The 17961-nt window shown below is 36.0% G+C and overlaps 1 protein-coding gene across 1 annotated transcript in view; it reads left to right on the top strand.

Annotated features, from left to right (window-relative positions):
* Positions 1-17961, top strand: part of UBR3 (ubiquitin protein ligase E3 component n-recognin 3) — a 223694-nt gene that overhangs the window by 88056 nt on the left and 117677 nt on the right. The window contains exons 9-13 of the mRNA XM_057747121.1: positions 2474-2653; positions 3237-3370; positions 10283-10369; positions 17625-17690; positions 17775-17864. Of these exons, the coding sequence (XP_057603104.1) occupies positions 2474-2653; positions 3237-3370; positions 10283-10369; positions 17625-17690; positions 17775-17864 (557 nt within the window). The remainder of the gene's footprint in view (positions 1-2473; positions 2654-3236; positions 3371-10282; positions 10370-17624; positions 17691-17774; positions 17865-17961) is intronic.

The following is a 17961-nucleotide window of genomic DNA, read 5'->3' as shown; positions in this document are numbered from 1 at the left end:
AGCTATCCTCTGCATTCTTTGTCCCAGTAATTCCATCCTCTTTAATACTGTGTCCTCTACCTAGAACACCATTTCCTCCCCATCTCTAGTTTATTAAGCTAATCCCAATTTCTGCTTCATTCTATAAAGCTCAGTTTAAATATCACTCCCTCAGGAAACTCTCTTCTTAAATTGTAGACTAGCTTTATTTGTTCTAATGACTTCTTATACTTTCCATATTATAGACCTTACCACACTCTGTCTTCTTGGATATTAATCTCAGTGGAGAGAGAGACTGTGTAAATCTTGATTTATTTACCACTTTATTTTCAGAGCTTACTAGAATACCTGACCCTCAGTAGTAGCTCAGTAAATATTTGTTGATGAGTGAATATCATTTAACACTGAATCATTGCTCTCTCTGTATCTATATTTGGAAAAGTATCATTTGGGTAAAATAGAAGTTCTAATCATTTTATTTCATTAAAGATTCCAAGGTATTTTTCACAAGGACAGTAGGATTTAAAGCAGTGTCAGGAAAGTAGTGATTTTGATTAATTATATTCTGCTTATTTGTCCTCTGATTTAAATTAAATAAAACAGTGATTCTCAATGTTTAAAAAGATTTAAAGATCCTAGCCAGCATGCCTAAGCACTGTCCCATCAATATCAACTGCTCACCAACTCACAGTGGCAGTAGTTGTCAGAGAGGGTGTTTCTGAATCTCAGGTATGGGTAATTTGTAAAAGCTTCCTCACCCCCATTTCCTCATTCAGTTATAACCTCTCTCATCCTCTTGTGCATCCTGTTCTTATATCTTGTTAAATTTGAGTTGAGTATAATAATTTTATGGACTGAAACCTAAATTTAGTTTATGGAAGTAAGAAGTGCAGTAGAAACCCTCTTCACTGATGAGTTTGACAGTGAGATGGTTAGTTGAAAAACTGGTTAAAGTGAGGAATTGTTAAAAAATGATACATATATTTCTCTTTTTTTGGTTTATTTATTTATTTATTTATTTATTTATTTATTTTAAGAACTTTTATTGAGATACAGTTAACATACAATAAACTGCAGGTATTTAGAGTATACAATTTGGTATCCCAATCTCCCAATTCATTCCCCCCCAACCCTCCCCGCTTTCCCCTCTTGGTGTCCATATGTTTGTTCTCTACATCTGTGTCTCTATTTCTGCCTTGCAAACCAGTTGATTTGTACCATTTTTCTATAGTCTGCATATATGTGTTAATATACGATATTTGTTTTTCTCTTTCTGACTCACTTTACTCTGCATGACAGTCTCTATGTCCATCCATGTCTCTACAAATGTCCCAGTTTCATTGCTTTTTACAGCTGAGTAATATTCCATTGTATATATGTACCACATCTTTTTTATCCATTCATCTGTTGATGGACATTTAGGTTGCTTCCATGTCCTGGCTTTTGTAAATAGTGCTGCAGTGAACATTGGAGTGCACGTGGATACATATGTTTCTTAAACAGTGGATTTTAACTTAAACCACAGAAACGTGTGTTCGTTCTCCAATCTTTGAATTTTGGGCGAAGCATTTGTAGGGTGTGGTTTTCTTTACTGGAATTCTCCCTCATCCTTCTTGTGTATACCACATCTGTAAAGCCAGCATCTGTGATTTCCATTTTCAATTTCTTTAAACTAGAATAAGAACATAAAGATTTTTATGAAACAGTCTGAGTGTAAAATCTTTCTAGACTTTTTATGATTTTTCTCCTCCAAGATTTTCTTAGGCACTTTTATTGTCTTTCAAAAGATTATGATCCAGTTTTTGTAATACCTCTATTTATGCTTTCACATCTTTTCAGATTACATACTTGTAATTTAATTTTTATAATTATAATAAAAAGAACAATCAGTATGAACAGAAACAAAAACAGATTCTGGCTAAGCTTATACCTTGGGGCTTGTGTACTAGGGAATAAGCTACAAGCTTTGAGCATTCTGTGTATTACGGGTATTCGTGCATTTCACAGTGGGAATGGGGGACTTGTTTCTCCTGTGAATCAGTTAACCTGGAAAAGGTCAAGAGAGCTAATGCATACATGCTCTAACTCCTAATAGTAAAGATTTTGTACAAACCTAATCCTTCCCATTCCCTCCTTCCAACAATGTGTTTAAACTTTGAGGATCTTTTTTAAGGCTTAAGAGGTTTGTGTGTATTTTTTTGTTGTTTCTTTTTTCAAATACTGTGTTTGTTAAAAATTGTTTTTACATGTCCTTTGAATATATATCGTTTAAGCCATACAGATTCAATTGAAAAGATGGAATGTCTTTTTCCATTTTATGGATGAAGAAATTGATTCAGAGCTATGTAATATACCTAAAGTCATATAGGTATTAAATGGCAGGCTGGGGTTTGAATTTAGGTGACTCTGATTCTAAATGTATAATCTGTATCACTGGTGAAGCTTTTTTTTTTAACTGATTTTTTGTGTGTGTGTGTGTATGTCTCTATTTTAGATGAAGAAAATAGTTTACATGTGGTAGTGAATTGTGGAGAAGCCTTACTGAAGAATAACACTTATTGGCCTCTTGTCAGTGATTTTATTAATATTCTTTCTCATCAAAGTGTGGCTAAGAGATTTTTGGAGGACCATGGTTTGTTAGTGACATGGATGAACTTTGTATCTTTCTTTCAAGGTATCAATTTCAGATTTTTTCTTTTCTTTTCTTTTTTTTTTTAGTTTACAAAATGCCTAATGTTAAACTATTAAACACTAATTAAAAGATAATAGCACATCATTCAGTTACGTATGAAATGTCTCATTGTAACTAATTGATATTTGTAAGTATTTTAATAAAGTGTTCATGAAAACATATCAGAGTTATGAAAAAGGTCAAACTATTACATAGGAAATAGGAGTGTAATTTTTAAAAGCATTTGAAAGCATTAATCTAGAAATTTCTAATCTGTTCTCCAAGAAAGATTCATAGCACTTAAATTTCAACCAGCATCAATTAAAAGTTTTCACTTTATTTAATATATTCAATTATGTTATATAAGAAAGAGACAGTTCACAAAATGTTTCTAAGAAAACCTAGTTTATAAAGAATTCCAAAAGGATCAGGCTGTTTTATTTTTAATAATTTATTCATTTCTATACATATTGTGTCATTTATGCCATTTGTGTACATTAAAGTGTGTTTAGTACTAGGAAGTATTTTACTTGATTTTTATTTATTTCTATTTGGCAAAGTTTATATCTGTTTTAATTTTTGTAAGGTATGAACTTAAATAAGCGAGAACTAAATGAGCATGTGGAGTTTGAATCTCAGACCTACTATGCTGCCTTTGCTGCTGAACTTGAGGCCTGTGCACAGCCAATGTGGGGACTCTTAACACATTGTAAAGTTAGGGTATGTTGAAAATATTTTTGTTAATTTCTGTATTTACCTTTAAAATAATTATTTAAGAAAATGATTTGTGAAAACATTGATTTGTTTACTTGTGTATAATAATATGCAGTGTTTAATTTTGATTTCAGCTCTGTGAAAGTTGACCTGGGACAGTAATTATTATTCTTAGGCAGGTTGAAATTCATTTATATAAAGGAATTATCAGATCATTCTGGCCTTCCGTTATTGCCAGTAGTCTTTGGAGCTTTATAAGTCTCCACATTCATCTTTATTGTTTCATTTTACCCATTATCAGTTAGATGCCTAATGTTTCTTGTCTTTCAAGGGATGAGGATAGTCCTTAATAAAGTTTACACTTTTAAGATTCCAAGCACAAAATCAGTATACATTTCATACAGCTTCCAGTTGTTTGTAAAAAGCACCTAAGAGTACACAGCAGCAACATAAATTCTTATAATTGGTTAAGAAATGCTCGGTTATAATTGCATGCATTTATTTCTTTCTATACAAATATTTATTTTACCTTTGCATTTTAAAGTATTGGTTTGATGGGTCTCCAGAATCCTTGGACAGTCCAGAAAAATGTTATCTCCTAACCCTACTAAACTAAGGACTTGACTAAAATTTTGCTGTATGGATCCCAGGAAGTCCAGCCTGCTAGCCAGTACCAATAAGTGTGCTGCACAAGATTTTATAGTGGTTTTGGCTCTGCCTCTTTTGACTTAGTGACTTGGTCAGCTCATTTAAAACTATTTGAACTTCTCAGTCTTTTTTCTTTCTTTTAAAAAACTAAAGGAAACAAAATAGAAATGGGACAGCAAAGTCTATTCTTCCTCACAGAATTATTCTGAGACTTTCTTACATATATTCTTTAAATGTATGTGTTCCTTTAAACAGATTTCTATTTTCTCTCATGACTCCAGCTTTCTCTGTAAATGCAGATGACTCACAACTTTGTTATAGTCTAGCCAGGTTCAGATTTCCAAAGCTCTGGTTATTCATGTAGATTCTCCTTATAGGTACATGAATTTTCTCAGGTTCCTAACTAACTTTTTAAAAACATTTGTCTGTCCTGTGTTCTTTATGTCATTTTATGTATGGTGTTTTAAATGATGCAGTTATCCAGTATAGAAACCTCCCCTTGCTGTACCAGCTGTGTTCAAGCCACAGTCAGATACCATGAATTCTCTCTCATTCCAGAAATGTCTCACTACCACTTCTTTCCTCTGTCTTAATTTATTTCTTTATATTTTTAAAATCTGGGTTGTTAAGGTAGTTTCTTAACTGGTTTTCCTGCCTCCAGATTCTTCCTACTCTAATCTTTTCTAATACCTAAGTTACTTCTAAGCTCTGTGCTTATCTTTCCTTTGCTTAAAAATCATTTAAGTTCTTGTCTGTCTCCAGGATAATGTCTGTATTTCCTATAGAGGCATTTAAGACCTTCCATAATTTGCCCTCAATGTGTTTATCATAATTCACCTTCCTCTACCTCCATGCCTTCATTGGGTTGATTACCATTCCTCAGCATGCAATTCCTTTCCCAATTCCAGTGCTTTTGTTTAAGTTAGTCCCTTTTTTGATGTATGTGCTCATTCTTCCTGCTTAGTCCAGTGCTTCTCTTATATGAGAATCATCTGGGAAGCTTGAAAAATACATGTGCCTAAGTCTCACTTTAAGAGATCTTGGTTTGTTTGATGTGCAGTAGGACCTTGGCAGTGATTCTAACTGGAATGAAGAACCATTAGTATTAGCTCTTCAAAAATTGTACTCATAAGACTCAACTGATATGTGATCTACTCATTTAAGTTCCTTTAGATTTATTAATCCAGTCTCTGTTTTTATAGTACCTCATTTAATTTCCATTGTAGCATTTATCAAAAAAAACCTGTCATCTAATATGAGATTCGTTTGTTCATTCATTCAAAAAAAATACCTGTTGAATACTCTTCTGTGCCAGATGCTCTCTAGATGTTTGGGTTTTTGGTGTAAAACCAAAGAGATATGGTTCTTGCTCTCATGGAGCAGTCTAATAGGGAAGATAGACATTAAGTAAGTAAGCACATAGATTTATTTTGTAAACTTTTGTAAGTGTTCTACGGGAAAATAGCAGATTGCTATGAGAGTAATGAGTGTGGAGACTGATTAGGTTTGAGGATCAGGGAAGGCCTTTCTGAAGAAAGAATGTGAAGAAGCCAGCTATATGAAGAATAAAAGTGGGGTTAGTGGTGGTAGTAGGGGAGATAGCATGGAATAATCTATCTCCAGTAGGAAAGTGATTGGTCATTTTAAGGAGTTTGTGGCTGGAGCCACAGAACCACGTGGGGTTGGAGAGATCTGCAGGGGTTGGATTATTAATGCAGGTTCTTACAGATCATGTTAATGAGCCTTGAATTTAATTTTAAGGAGAAGCCAGTGACTATTTTAAAGTAGGGGTTTGATGTGATCAGATTTACATTTAAAAGATCACTGTTTGCTAGAAAGACTGGATTGAGGGGAGAGTGGGGAGTATCAAGACTAGTAGCAAATAGACCAATTAAGATGCTGTGAAAATAATCTAGGAAATTCAGGTTTGAAATTCACGGTATGTTAAAGGTGCATTTTCAGTATTGAAGATGTATTTTGAAGGTAGAGCCAAAAGGCTTGGTGATGGATTGTATGTTATTGATGAATGAGGTAGACTTTTGTATAACTATGTATGTAGGTAATTTTACAGAGGTGAAAAAGATCAGTAGAAGAGCAGGTTTGGAGAGATCAGAGTTAGTTTTAGATATATTAAGTTTGAGATGCCTTTGAAACATCCAAGCGGAAATAGTGAATAATCAGTTGGATGTATGAGTTTCGTGCTCAAAGGAGAAGTCTGGACTAGGGTTATAAATTTTAGACCCTTGGGAATAAAAATGGCATTTATTGCCAGGGGGTGGGATGATGTCAGGGAGAGGAAGAAGAGCATGGACTTTGAAGAAAAAACTAAATAACATTTAGACATCAGAAAGGGAGAGGAGAAAAACCAGAAGAATGCAGCATCATATAAGCCAACAGAAAAAATGGTGAGGTAGGAGGGAGGATTGCTATGATGTTGATATGAAAAGATCAGTATTTTAGGAGGAGTATTCTGACAACTGTGTTTAGGATGAATTTGGGTTACAAGGCTGGGGCTATGTTTATTTCTGTGATAATGAGAAATCATTGTTTTCAGAGAGTAGTTTATTTTTCAGTTTTGAAGGCCAGGATTGCAGTGTGTTAGTTTCCTTAGTCTAAGAAGTGAAGACAACAGAGAGAAAAGGAGCTCATAATTTTTTTGGTAGTATCTAAGAGTACTTTCTGAGCCAAAGGAGCATTTAGTTCCTAGATAAGGTGTTCTGTTGATGAGAGCCTACGCTATGCCAGACATTGTTCTTTACATTATATTCCTTACATTATATTCTTATCTAATCTTCATAGCATCTCTTATAAAGTAGATAGCAACATTCTTTTCTTTCAGAGGTTAAATAATTTGCCCACATTTACACAGCTACAAATGGAAGCTTGAGTTTGAAAACAAATCCATTTGATTTCAGAACCAGGGCTCTTTATCACTTTGCTATAATTGTCTCTTAAGCAAGAATGTCTAGAGCTTTTTAGCAGCAGTGTTGTCAAGTTTTAAAAATGTAAACTAGAAGAAAGGATGTTATTTTAAGTAAGAAAAAAGCTGTTTTTTTATGTTCTCTAGTTGTAAAATATAAAACTAAAGGATTAGCAATAAAAAAAAGGGAACTTCACTTGATAGCTTACTTTCTTTGTATGATTGCCCTGTATTCTTTTTGGTTCTTGAAAATGCTAAGGGTTAGTTAAACAAGTTATACTAGATTAATAACAGATACCTTGGATGAAGGGTTGGCACATTTCTAGGATCTTAATAATCTTTGCTTTCTCAACAGAACAAATAAGCTGTAAAATCTCCATCTAGTGGCAACTTTAGGTTACTGCAAGCTTAACAGAAGTTGAGTCTGGCCATGACTTTTTGGAGCACTTAACTGGTTCTTATCAGATATAGTGCTAGACTGTGACATAGAGCATTTTATGTACATTATTTCCTTTGCTTCTTCATAACAGTACTAGAAAGTAGGTAGTATTATGCCCATTTTTACATACGGAGAAACTGAAATTTTGCATATGGAGAAACATAAAATTCAAGTAATTTGCTCAAGGTCATAAAATTAGTAAGTAGTAAGTCAGCATGCATACTGAATTTTTGAGGGTGGGTATGATAGTGATGGGGAGGTGGGAGAGATGATCTGAATATGATTGTTAAATATGCTGTATTTAGGAATGGAATTAGTCACCTTTTTGAAGAGTCTTGATATACCTACTTTTCAAATTATTCTCCAGAAGAGTTTATCAGTTTACAGTTGTATAAAGAGGATATAGTGATATCCCTTTACTCAGACCTTTGATTAAATAAGAAAACATTTGGTTTTAAATGTTTCTTTATACATGAATTATCTGCCACTTTAGATTGTTTATGGTACATTATTTATGGTAACTTACAAGTGTTATTACATTTTTTTCAGTAAGAGATAGGGAAAAGAATGTATAAAATAATATTTTAGAAGGATAAACCTCATATAGGATAGATTAAAATAGGGTGAGACTGTTGGTAGGGAAACCAGATAAGTGATATTTGGTCTGAATGGTATCAGAAATAGGAGGAAATGGAAGTGAACCTCCATAATAATATTGAAGAAGAATTAATGGGACATGGAGATTGAGCTGGGTGAAGGAGAAGTAAATGTCTGAAAGAAAGGGATGATACTATCTACTTTATAAGAGATGCTATTTTAATTTAATTAATTAATTAATCTTTGGCCATGCCCCTCAGCTTGTGGGGTCTTAGTTCCCTGACCAGGGATCAAACCTGTACCCTCAGCAGTGAAAGAGCAGTTTTAACCACTGGACTGCCAGGGAATTCCCAAGAGATGCTGTTTTTAAATGTACGACTTGTAGCTTTTTTTAACGGTCCACAGTGATTTATATATGTAACTGATGAGTTTAACCTGTTTGACTGTGATGATACCTTCTATTCTACATAGATTCCCCAGAATGTCTTTTTAAAAAATTTTTATTGAGATAAAATTCACGTAACATAAAATTCACCTTTTTGATCATTTTAAACTATACAGTTCAGTAGTTTATAGTGTATTCACATAGTTGTGCAGTGATCACCACTAATTCCAGAACATTTATAACCCCTGCCACCCCGCCAAAAAAGAAAACTTGTACCTCCCAACTCCAGCCTCCTCTTATCCCCTGGAAACCACTAATCTCCCTTTTGTCTTTATAAATTTACCTAATTTGGACATTCATATAAATGAAATTGTATAATATGTGACCTTTTATGTCTGATTTCTATCATTTGGTATAATGTTTTCATGGCTTGACTGTGTTGTAGTATATATCTGTACTTCATTACTTTTTATGGCTGAATAGTATTCCATAGCATAGATACATCCCACTTATTTGTCCATTCATGGGTTGATTTCATTTTTTGGCTACTATGGATAATGCTGCTGTGAACAATTGTATATGGGTTTTATTTATATATTTATTTATTTAATTGGCTGTGTTGGGTCTTTTTTGCTGTACGTGGGCTTTCTTTAGTTGCAGTGAGGGGGAGCTCCTCTTCCTTGTGGTGCGCAGGCTCCTCATTGCCATGGCTTCTCTTGTTGCGGAGGTCGGGTTCTAGGTGCATGGGCTTCAGTAGTTGCAGCACATAGGCTCAATAGTTGTGGCTCACAGGCTCTAAAGCGCAGGCTCAGTAGTTGTGGCGCACGGGCTTAGTTGCTCCACAGCATGTGGGATCTTCCTGGAGCAGGGATGGAACCCGTGTCCCCTGCATTGGCAGGCGGATTCTTAACCACTGCGCCACCTAGGAAACCCTGTATATGGGTTTTTGTGTGAATATATGTTTTCAATTCTCCTGGGTATATAAGAGTAGAATTGCTTGGTCATATGGTAACTCTTTTTAACTTCAAAATGACTGTACCATTTTATATTTCCACCAGCAATGTATGAAAGTTTCAGTTTCTCTACATCCTTGCCAACACTTATTTAACGTTTTAAAAATTATAGCCATCCTAGTAGGTGTGAAGCGGTATCTTGTGACTTTGATTTGCACTTTCCTAATGACTGATAGTGTTGGCATTTTTTCTTGTGCTTATTAGCCATTTGTAGATCTTCTTTGGAGAAATGTCTATTCAAATCCTTTGCCTATTTTTTAAAGAGAGGCTATCATGATTTATTTTTCCATTTAACTTAATACTTGCCTATTTCACTGGATCAACTTCTCCACAAAACAATGCAGTTTCCTTTCACAATACCCTTGTTTTAAATGGCACATACTTATTCTTCTTCCTTTTAAATTCTGTTGCAAGCGAAGATATTCACAGACTTGTGTACAGTACTTACATGTTCTGCCCTCTTTTTTTTTTATTGTGGCAAAATATATATAACAATTTTTTTTAACCATCTTAACCATTTTTAGGTGTGCAATTCAATGACATTAAATACATTCTCAGTGCTGGGCAACCATGACCACTATCCATTTCTGGAACTTTTTTATCATCCCCAAAGAAACTCTACCCATTAATAACAGTAGGGAACTTATATTTTTAGGATCACTTGAAATGGAACCCAATTTACATCGCGTAAATTTCTTTCAGCTTTGATTCATATCAGGTTAGTTAATTTTCATAACTGTCACTATTCTTTGTGAAAGGATGATTTATTGAAATGGCAAATGTGGTTATTTTGAAAATATGTGTATTTTACCATTATATATACAATGCACATAATTATTTTTGTATATTGCATATACTTTGAAGTTGAACATATACATATTTATATACTGTAAATTTATATAACTTATTATTTTAGGAAACTCAAGAATATACCCGAAATGTTGTTAGATACTGCCTTGAAGCTCTTCAAGACTGGTTTGATGCTATTAACTTTGTAGATGAGGTAAGTATATTTTTGATATATGTAAAAGCATTTAAAAAAAGAAGTGTTATATCTCATTAAACATTGAAAATAATGAATATCCTTTCATGGGATAAGGGAAAGATGTTGGAATAAACATAAAATCACTAGGCTTTAAAAAAGGAGGAGTAAGAGACCAGTTGTTTGGCGTTCAGGAGATTCTACAGTGCAATAACTGTTTTTGCTTATTTCCTAGAGAAGGACATAATTTTCTTTAATGTTATTAAATGTGTATTTCTCAGGAGTGAAAATCAGTTTCATTCAAAGAGGTGAAAGTGACCGTGCAGATATAAATCAGATAGGGGAGACTGATGGCAAGGGTCCCAGAGCTTTATGGTGGGTCGGTGCTCTCCCATGGGTGTGAAGAGAGGTGGCCATCACTGATAATGAACTGAGAAGCAGTAGTAAGGGCTTGCTTTTAGTCAGCCTGGTTTCCTGTCAGAAGCCCCCTTATTCCTCTTCTGAAATGGGGTCAGAATTTGCCAGAAGTGGAAGGAAGAGCATATTTCAGACAACTCCAACCCCCCATCTGACTTCTGGACTCTGGGCAGATGCAACTCCTAGTGTCTTGGGTGGGGAGGCAGAGAGAAGCGGCTTTTATTAATTTTTTTCCTTACAGTTTTTTTCTTTTACACAATCATAAACTTATTGAAAGTTGGAAGTAGAGTACAAAGTACTTTTTCTTGAATTATTTGAGAGTTAACTTGCTAACTTGATGCCCATTACTCCCTAATACTTTGGTATGCATTTCCTATAAGCCAGGACATTCTCATATATAAACAAATAAAACCATAAAAATTAGGTAATTAACATTATATTATTACTAAGTAATCCTTAGAACTCATTCATGTTTTACAAATTGTCCATTGATTGCCCTTTACAGCAAAAGAATCCTATTCAGAGTCACATGTTGCATTTAGCTATCATGTCTCTAGTCTCCTGGAATGATTTCTCATTCCTTCTTTGCCTTTCAGGGCAATAACATTGCGAAGAATATGGCTCATTTATTTTTGTAGAACATCCCTCAATTTGGGTTTTCTTATGATTAGGTTCAGATTATGCATCTTTTGCAGGAATATTACAGAAGTGATGTTACAGTCTTTTCATTGCGCCCTCTGTGGTGGTTTATGATCTTTGTTTGTCCTATTGCTCATGATATTCTCTTTGTTCATTTGATTAGGTTGGTACCAGCCAGACTTCTTGACCATAAAGTTACCCTTTTTCTCAATGTAATTAATAAAGTATTTTGTGAGGACGTGCTTTGAAGCATCTTAAATACATCTGTTTTCTCGTCTGATTTTTAGTTCATTCACTAATTTTTTTCTGTGGCGATTCATAGTTGCTTTTATTCAGTGGGTTAGAATCCAATACTACTGTTATTCGATGCTTAAGCTGTTTCAGCTGTGGCCAGTGAGAACCCCTTCAAGCAGGTTTCTGTGTCCTTTTGACTTGTCCTGTTATTCTGTGAGCACTTACTTCTGTTCTTAGTGGCCCAACAAGGTGGTTCAGGCTCACCTTATATTTTCCCTGTCCTATCCCCGGAATCAGTCATTTCTTTAAGACTCTTTGGTTACTTTTCGTCGAGAACAGTACTGAGAAAGCAAGATCTGGGTGCTTGATGTGCTCACCGCTCTTGGGGTAACTGCTCCCAGGCCTTCTCAGTGATATTGTATACATATGTGCATTTATATTTATTTCTGTATGATACATACTGAACGCTGTGAGTTCAAACTGATACTTTAAATGCCAGTATAGCACAGGACTTATTCTAGTTTTCTCTAACAGTGAGAAACCTGACTGCCATTATCCTTAATATATTTATTTATCTGACGAATCCTCATTTCAGTTACCTTCCTTTCCTGCACATGGGTGTGCCCTCCTCCCCCTGCATTCTGTCCTCGACCCTGCCCTGCATGTGGACACTCTCCTCATCCCACTTGGGCTCCAGCTCACCACCCTGGACTACCCTTTTGTGACGAATCCTTCTTGCTCTATGTGTGCTCTGAATCCCCACACCAGGCATGCCCTCCTCATCCTGCTTTGGCTTTGATGCCCTATATTGTGCCCTTTCCACCTGTGGATAATCTCCTCACCTTGCTTGAATTTTGATTCCTTGCTCCAGGCTGGCTCCCTGTGTCATTGTCCTCTTTACCTCTGTCAGGTTCTGGCTTCTCATCCCAGGTCAGTCCCCACTCTCCTCACCCTGATTAGCTCTAACATAGTATGCTGGGCTGCCCTGTTGTGTGGGTGCCCTGACTCCACATGCCAGACCACACCCCACTTCTGTGTAGATACTCTTCCCCCTGAAAAACCCCTGACATCCCCCCACCCCCACCCTGCCCCAACACACGCAGTTGTTCTCCTCACCCTGGGCTCTGATACCCCTTTTTGGGCTCCTCACCTATAAATGCCTATTTTGCTTTATTTCCCCTCTTAACCCCACTCCCCCTCCCCAGATGGCTTTAGGACTGAACTATTTATGAGGGGAGAAGCCCCCTACTGTCTTTAGCTCTCATCCGTCCTGCCCCAAACTAACATGTCTTCCTTCTCTGATGTCTCCTCCTCCAATATTTCTTCCTCCTTTTAGCCTTCAGCCTGGCCATTTTGTCCATTTGGGTTCTGATTCGGCCGTCACCAAATCCCTGTGATTCTCATCTTGTCTAAATGTTGGTATTTAACCTTAAGCTTTGTTTATATAAGTGGTAATAAGTCAGTCTTTTAAGAAAACATTCTCCAGTCTCCACAGAGCTCCATCCTGCTTTCAACCTGCTTCACTACTTCTTCACCCCACTGAGATTAGTCCGTCAGCTGGGGCCTCAGCTGGAGCTTCTCTCAATCCAATTCTCATTAGTATTTGAAACTTCAGACATTGTTGAAACGGTAGCATCCCTAGGACAGCAGGAAGATTGAAGTGGGGGAAAATTATTATTACACACAGAGGGTTATACAGTAAGTATCTGACATGAAATTAAACCACGGTTGAACTTGGGGTGAATTTAAGAACAGTTAGGATCAAGTATGGTATACAGAGCAGCTGAAGTCAAGGAAATAGTATATTTTTACACAGAAATATTTTAGGAAGATATTGAATGTGGTAAAAATTTAAATAGATTTTTAATAGAAAAGAAAATAAGTATAGAATTTAAGGAGTCAAGCAGTATGTCTTTTACAATGCTTAAAAGTTTCTTGTTTCTTAAAGTGCTTTGATATATCTGTTTCTCAAAACACCCCTGTGACGTAGGGAATGTATTATTATCCCTTCCTTTTTTTTAGATGTAAAATGGAGATGCAGAGGTATTAAATGACTTGCCTGTAGTTGTATAGCAAACTACTGGTATTTCTGGGTCCAGAGCTCACATCTCTCAACTCCTTGACTGGTAGTATTTCAACTCTACTGGCTGTTGGCAGTGGAAAGAGCGTTAGAGTCAGGCATACCTGAGTGTAAATTGTGGCTCTGCCACAAACCATGTAGCTCTGCGATTTTGTAGTTTTAAAGCATTGCTGAGTTCATCTCCTCATCTGTTTGTTTAAGATAATAATGTTAGCCAATGAGGATGGACTAAAAGGCACATATTTCATGTGTGATATTTGTTTTTCTTCCAGCCTTGAGAGTGGAGGTCAGAAGTTATTGTAGTAATCCAGCACAGATTAAGCAAATAATATTTTTTGAACTGAATTAAGCCAAATCAAACAATCACTTAGAAACACAGGATGGAATAAGTTTTCCCAAAGTGTAGGCCATTTAAGAATCCTTAAATACTGAATATTATTTATGAGTATATAGCAGAGCAACATTTATGAGTATGTAGCAACGTCTGTGAGTATGTAGCAGAGTAGTTTGATTAGTGCCGTCTCTTATAAGAGGGAAGTAGAACACGTGTTCATCTAGCAAATATTTATAGAATGTTTACTATGTTCTAAACGCTGGGGATACAGTGATGAAACGGTTCCTAATTTAAGGAAATGGAAGACAAGTAAATGGCTAATTTGATCAGAGTGCTTCTGTAAAGTTGTGACCAGGGAGCTACCGGGGAGAATAGCGTAGAGCATTTCATTTACCCTGAGGGACTCAGGAAAAGCTTCCTAGTAGAAATGTCATTTCAGCAGAGTTTCTTAAAGGTATGTTAATATCCAGTGGGAGGAAGGATATATAGCATTTGAGGCAGAGGGAAAAGCATATACAAAGGCACTACCTGTGGTGTGTGAGTTTATATGACAGGAGATGAGGCTGGAGAGGTAAGCCCTGTCTCTCAGGAGTTGAAAGGTTAAAGGAGGTTAAAACCATAGGGAGCCATTAAAAGATGATGAATGGGGAAGTACAAGGTTAAATTAGTGTTTCAGTAAGACCACCTCCTGGCAATATATCACGGTTTAAATAGATGTATTAATTAAGGTTCTTTTGAGTGCAAGGGAAAAAACATTTTTGAGGCAGCCTGATTTAAAGGAGGGATAATTTATTATGAGTATAGAGAGGCCCTTCAGGGATCTTATGGCATCTGGAGTCCAGGAACCAAGTGGAACGTTGAACAGAACTCCTGTCTCTTACTTTAGTTTTGCCTTTTCTGCCTCATTTTTTCTTCCCTTTCTGTAGATTGGTTTTCTGTGCTTTTTTGCCTAGGTGGTTAAATATTACCTTCCTACAGTTGCTTAATATTGCAGTTTCAGCCATACTCCAAGACTCTCCGCAGATGTCTTTAAATCCCAGTTTAATTTTCAAGTGAGAGAGAACCTCATTGCCCACGATGGGTTAAGTATCCGCTGCCCTGATCTAGTCAGATGTGGCTACTGTAAACTTGACTATCAGGCTCCAGTCCCTGTGTTGTGTATGTGGAAGTTGGGATAGGAAGGAACATTCTGAGAAGATGGGAAGGGTTGTGAACTAGGCAGATACCACAGAAAGTTTCTTACAGAGGGTAAGAATAGAAGCAAAGGCTAGCACTGAAATCTAGGCACTAAATGTTGAGGGCCTGAGCTAAGATTAGTTAGGGGTAGTGTGGAAAGAGAAGAGGAAGTAGAGGTAAGAGCTACTTAGAAAATCACACTTTGGTACCTTATGAAATGTAGGAGGTTTGCGGGAAGGAAGGAGTCTACATTTCAGATTTGTATTACTGGGAATTTGGAGAAGAAACAATGAGGACGATTGAGTTTTAGGGCACAGATGCTGAGTATCGTTTGGACACAGTGTATTTGTGGTCCCCGTGGGATATCAGGTGTTGATGTTCAGTAGACACTTGCATGTAGGGTAGGGTTTGGAGTTTAGTAGTGAGATTTCTGCTGAGATTTGGGAGTTGTCTTGGTTTGGCAATTGAAGCTATGAACTGGATAAAGTCACCTAGAATGAGAAGAGTAGAAAGCCAAGAATGGAACCTGAGGACCACCTCAGTATATATGGAAGGAGTGGAAGAAGAGTTTTTCAAGTGGCTAATTTGTGACATTGGACAAGGGGGAGTTATGAAATGTAACACTATGGAAGAATGTGTGTTTAGCATATGCTTAAGCCTTGAAAGACAAGATAGTCTGTGGCTTAGTAATTAATAGAAATGTGTGTTGGGTACTATGTTCTCTTACTTGATCCCCACAGCCTTCCAACTGCTTATTGTCTCCACTTTACAGGTCAGGCAACTTAGGCACAGAGAAGTTAAGTAACTTGCTCACAGTTTTACAGCTGTAGGTGGCAGAATCGGGATTTGAACTCATGCATATCCAGCTTTTGAGAGTCTGCGCTTAGCCATTGTTCTTGATGCTGCCTTCAAAGGAAATTGAAGGAGATTCTGATTTAGCTAGTTAGTATAGATTATTTTACTAAAGTGATTATAGTAATGGAGGGCAAGCTTGTTTTATTTTTATTTTTGATTGTGGTAAAATGCACATAAAATAAAATTTACCATCTTATTAACCATTTTTAAAGTATACAGTTCGGTAGCATGTTCATATTGTTGTACAATCAACCTCCAGAACTTTTTGTTTTGTAAAACTAAAGCTCTATACCCAGGAAACTCCCCATTTTCCTTGCCCCCCAGTCTTTGACAACCATCATTATACTGTGTGTCTCTGTGGTTGACTACTCTAAGTACCTCATGTAAGTGCAATCATACAATATATGTATTTTTGTGACTGGCTTATTTCACTTAGCAGGATGTCTTGAAGGTTCATCCATATTGCAGCATGTGTCAGAAACTCTTTACTTTTTATGGAAGCCAGATGTTTATTTATTAGAACAATTTTCTTTAGGCATTTATTCACATGTTGAGGAGGATCTTATTCTCTTATTGGTTTTAGAAAAAATTATTTCAGGGATGGGGATATATTGCATGTAAATCTTTATAATTCTATACTGATATTACACTGGCATAATTATCTGAATATTTTGGGTAAAATTTTTTAACAGGAGAAACTTTACTTAAAACTTATAGAGGCATTAAAAATAAATAATACCTTTTAATTTTTAATTTTTCTTGTTTGTTTAAGAAGGACAACTGTGTTGTACTTTTGCCCTATAGTGATAGCGTGACCCATGGGAGTCATGGATTTAAAGTACAATTTTTATAATACTCACAAGAATACCAAAAGGTCTTTGACATGTATTGTACTAAGCTTTCCTATAGAGACTGTGTGTTCACCACTGATATGGGGAGCGTCTCTCCCAACTAGGTAAGCCCTTTAACTGCACCTCAGTTTAGAGCTGAATGTAACAGTGGAGTTCAAACCAGCTTCTCAGTTCACTACTTGTTAACTTTAGGAAGTTACTTAAGGTTTTTAAACTTGAATTTATAAAATGAGAATACTCAGTTTCTACCCCATTGGGTTCTCCTAGGATTAAATTAAATCTGAATAAAGTGCTTATTAGCACAATGACGGGCACAGTCAGTGCTCAGTGGATGTTAGTTGTGGTTACTGTTCTTGTTATCATGATACATCATGTTTGGTATGCATACATCTGAAGATTCCCAAATGGCCTACTGTGGAGGGACATCTATTCCATCCCTTGCTCTGTGCTAAATAGAGGATTCAAAGTTGAGGAGTATACAATTTCTGCCTTTAAGGAACTTGCATTTAGGTATTTAAAATGGAATAATTTTATCTACACTGGGTTTTTAAGCTACAACTTCTAAAATTTCACTTTTCGATAAAAAAGTATAGGGGAATAAATCAAAGTGAAAGTGTGGTTTTAGCATTTTAAAACCTTCTTTGAATTCAGTGAAGTGTTCTTTGACTTCCGGATTTTGTTTATTTCCAGCCAGCACCTAACCAAGTCACTTTTCACCTGCCACTACATCGTTATTATGCTATGTTTTTGAGTAAGGTAAGACTGTCATTTAACAACTCTGTTTTTTGAATATAGGAAAATACATATTGAATTAGTAACTTTTTTAATCATAATTTTTAGGCTGTGAAATGCCAAGAACTAGATTTGGATTCTGTTTTACCAGATCAGGAAATGTTAATGAAACTAATGATTCACCCACTCCAAATTCAGGTATGTATTCAGGCTTTTAAAAGGTTTTGAATTCCTTGGTTAAGTGATTCTTCCTTTATTTTATTTGTAGGCCTTTATCAGTTATTGTAGCCAAAAT

The sequence above is a fragment of the Hippopotamus amphibius genome, chromosome 8 (assembly GCF_030028045.1).
Source record: "Hippopotamus amphibius kiboko isolate mHipAmp2 chromosome 8, mHipAmp2.hap2, whole genome shotgun sequence".
Lineage (NCBI taxonomy): Eukaryota > Metazoa > Chordata > Mammalia > Artiodactyla > Hippopotamidae > Hippopotamus > Hippopotamus amphibius.
Note: the sequence above shows the minus strand (reverse complement) of the source record. Positions and strands in the feature narration are given on the sequence as shown.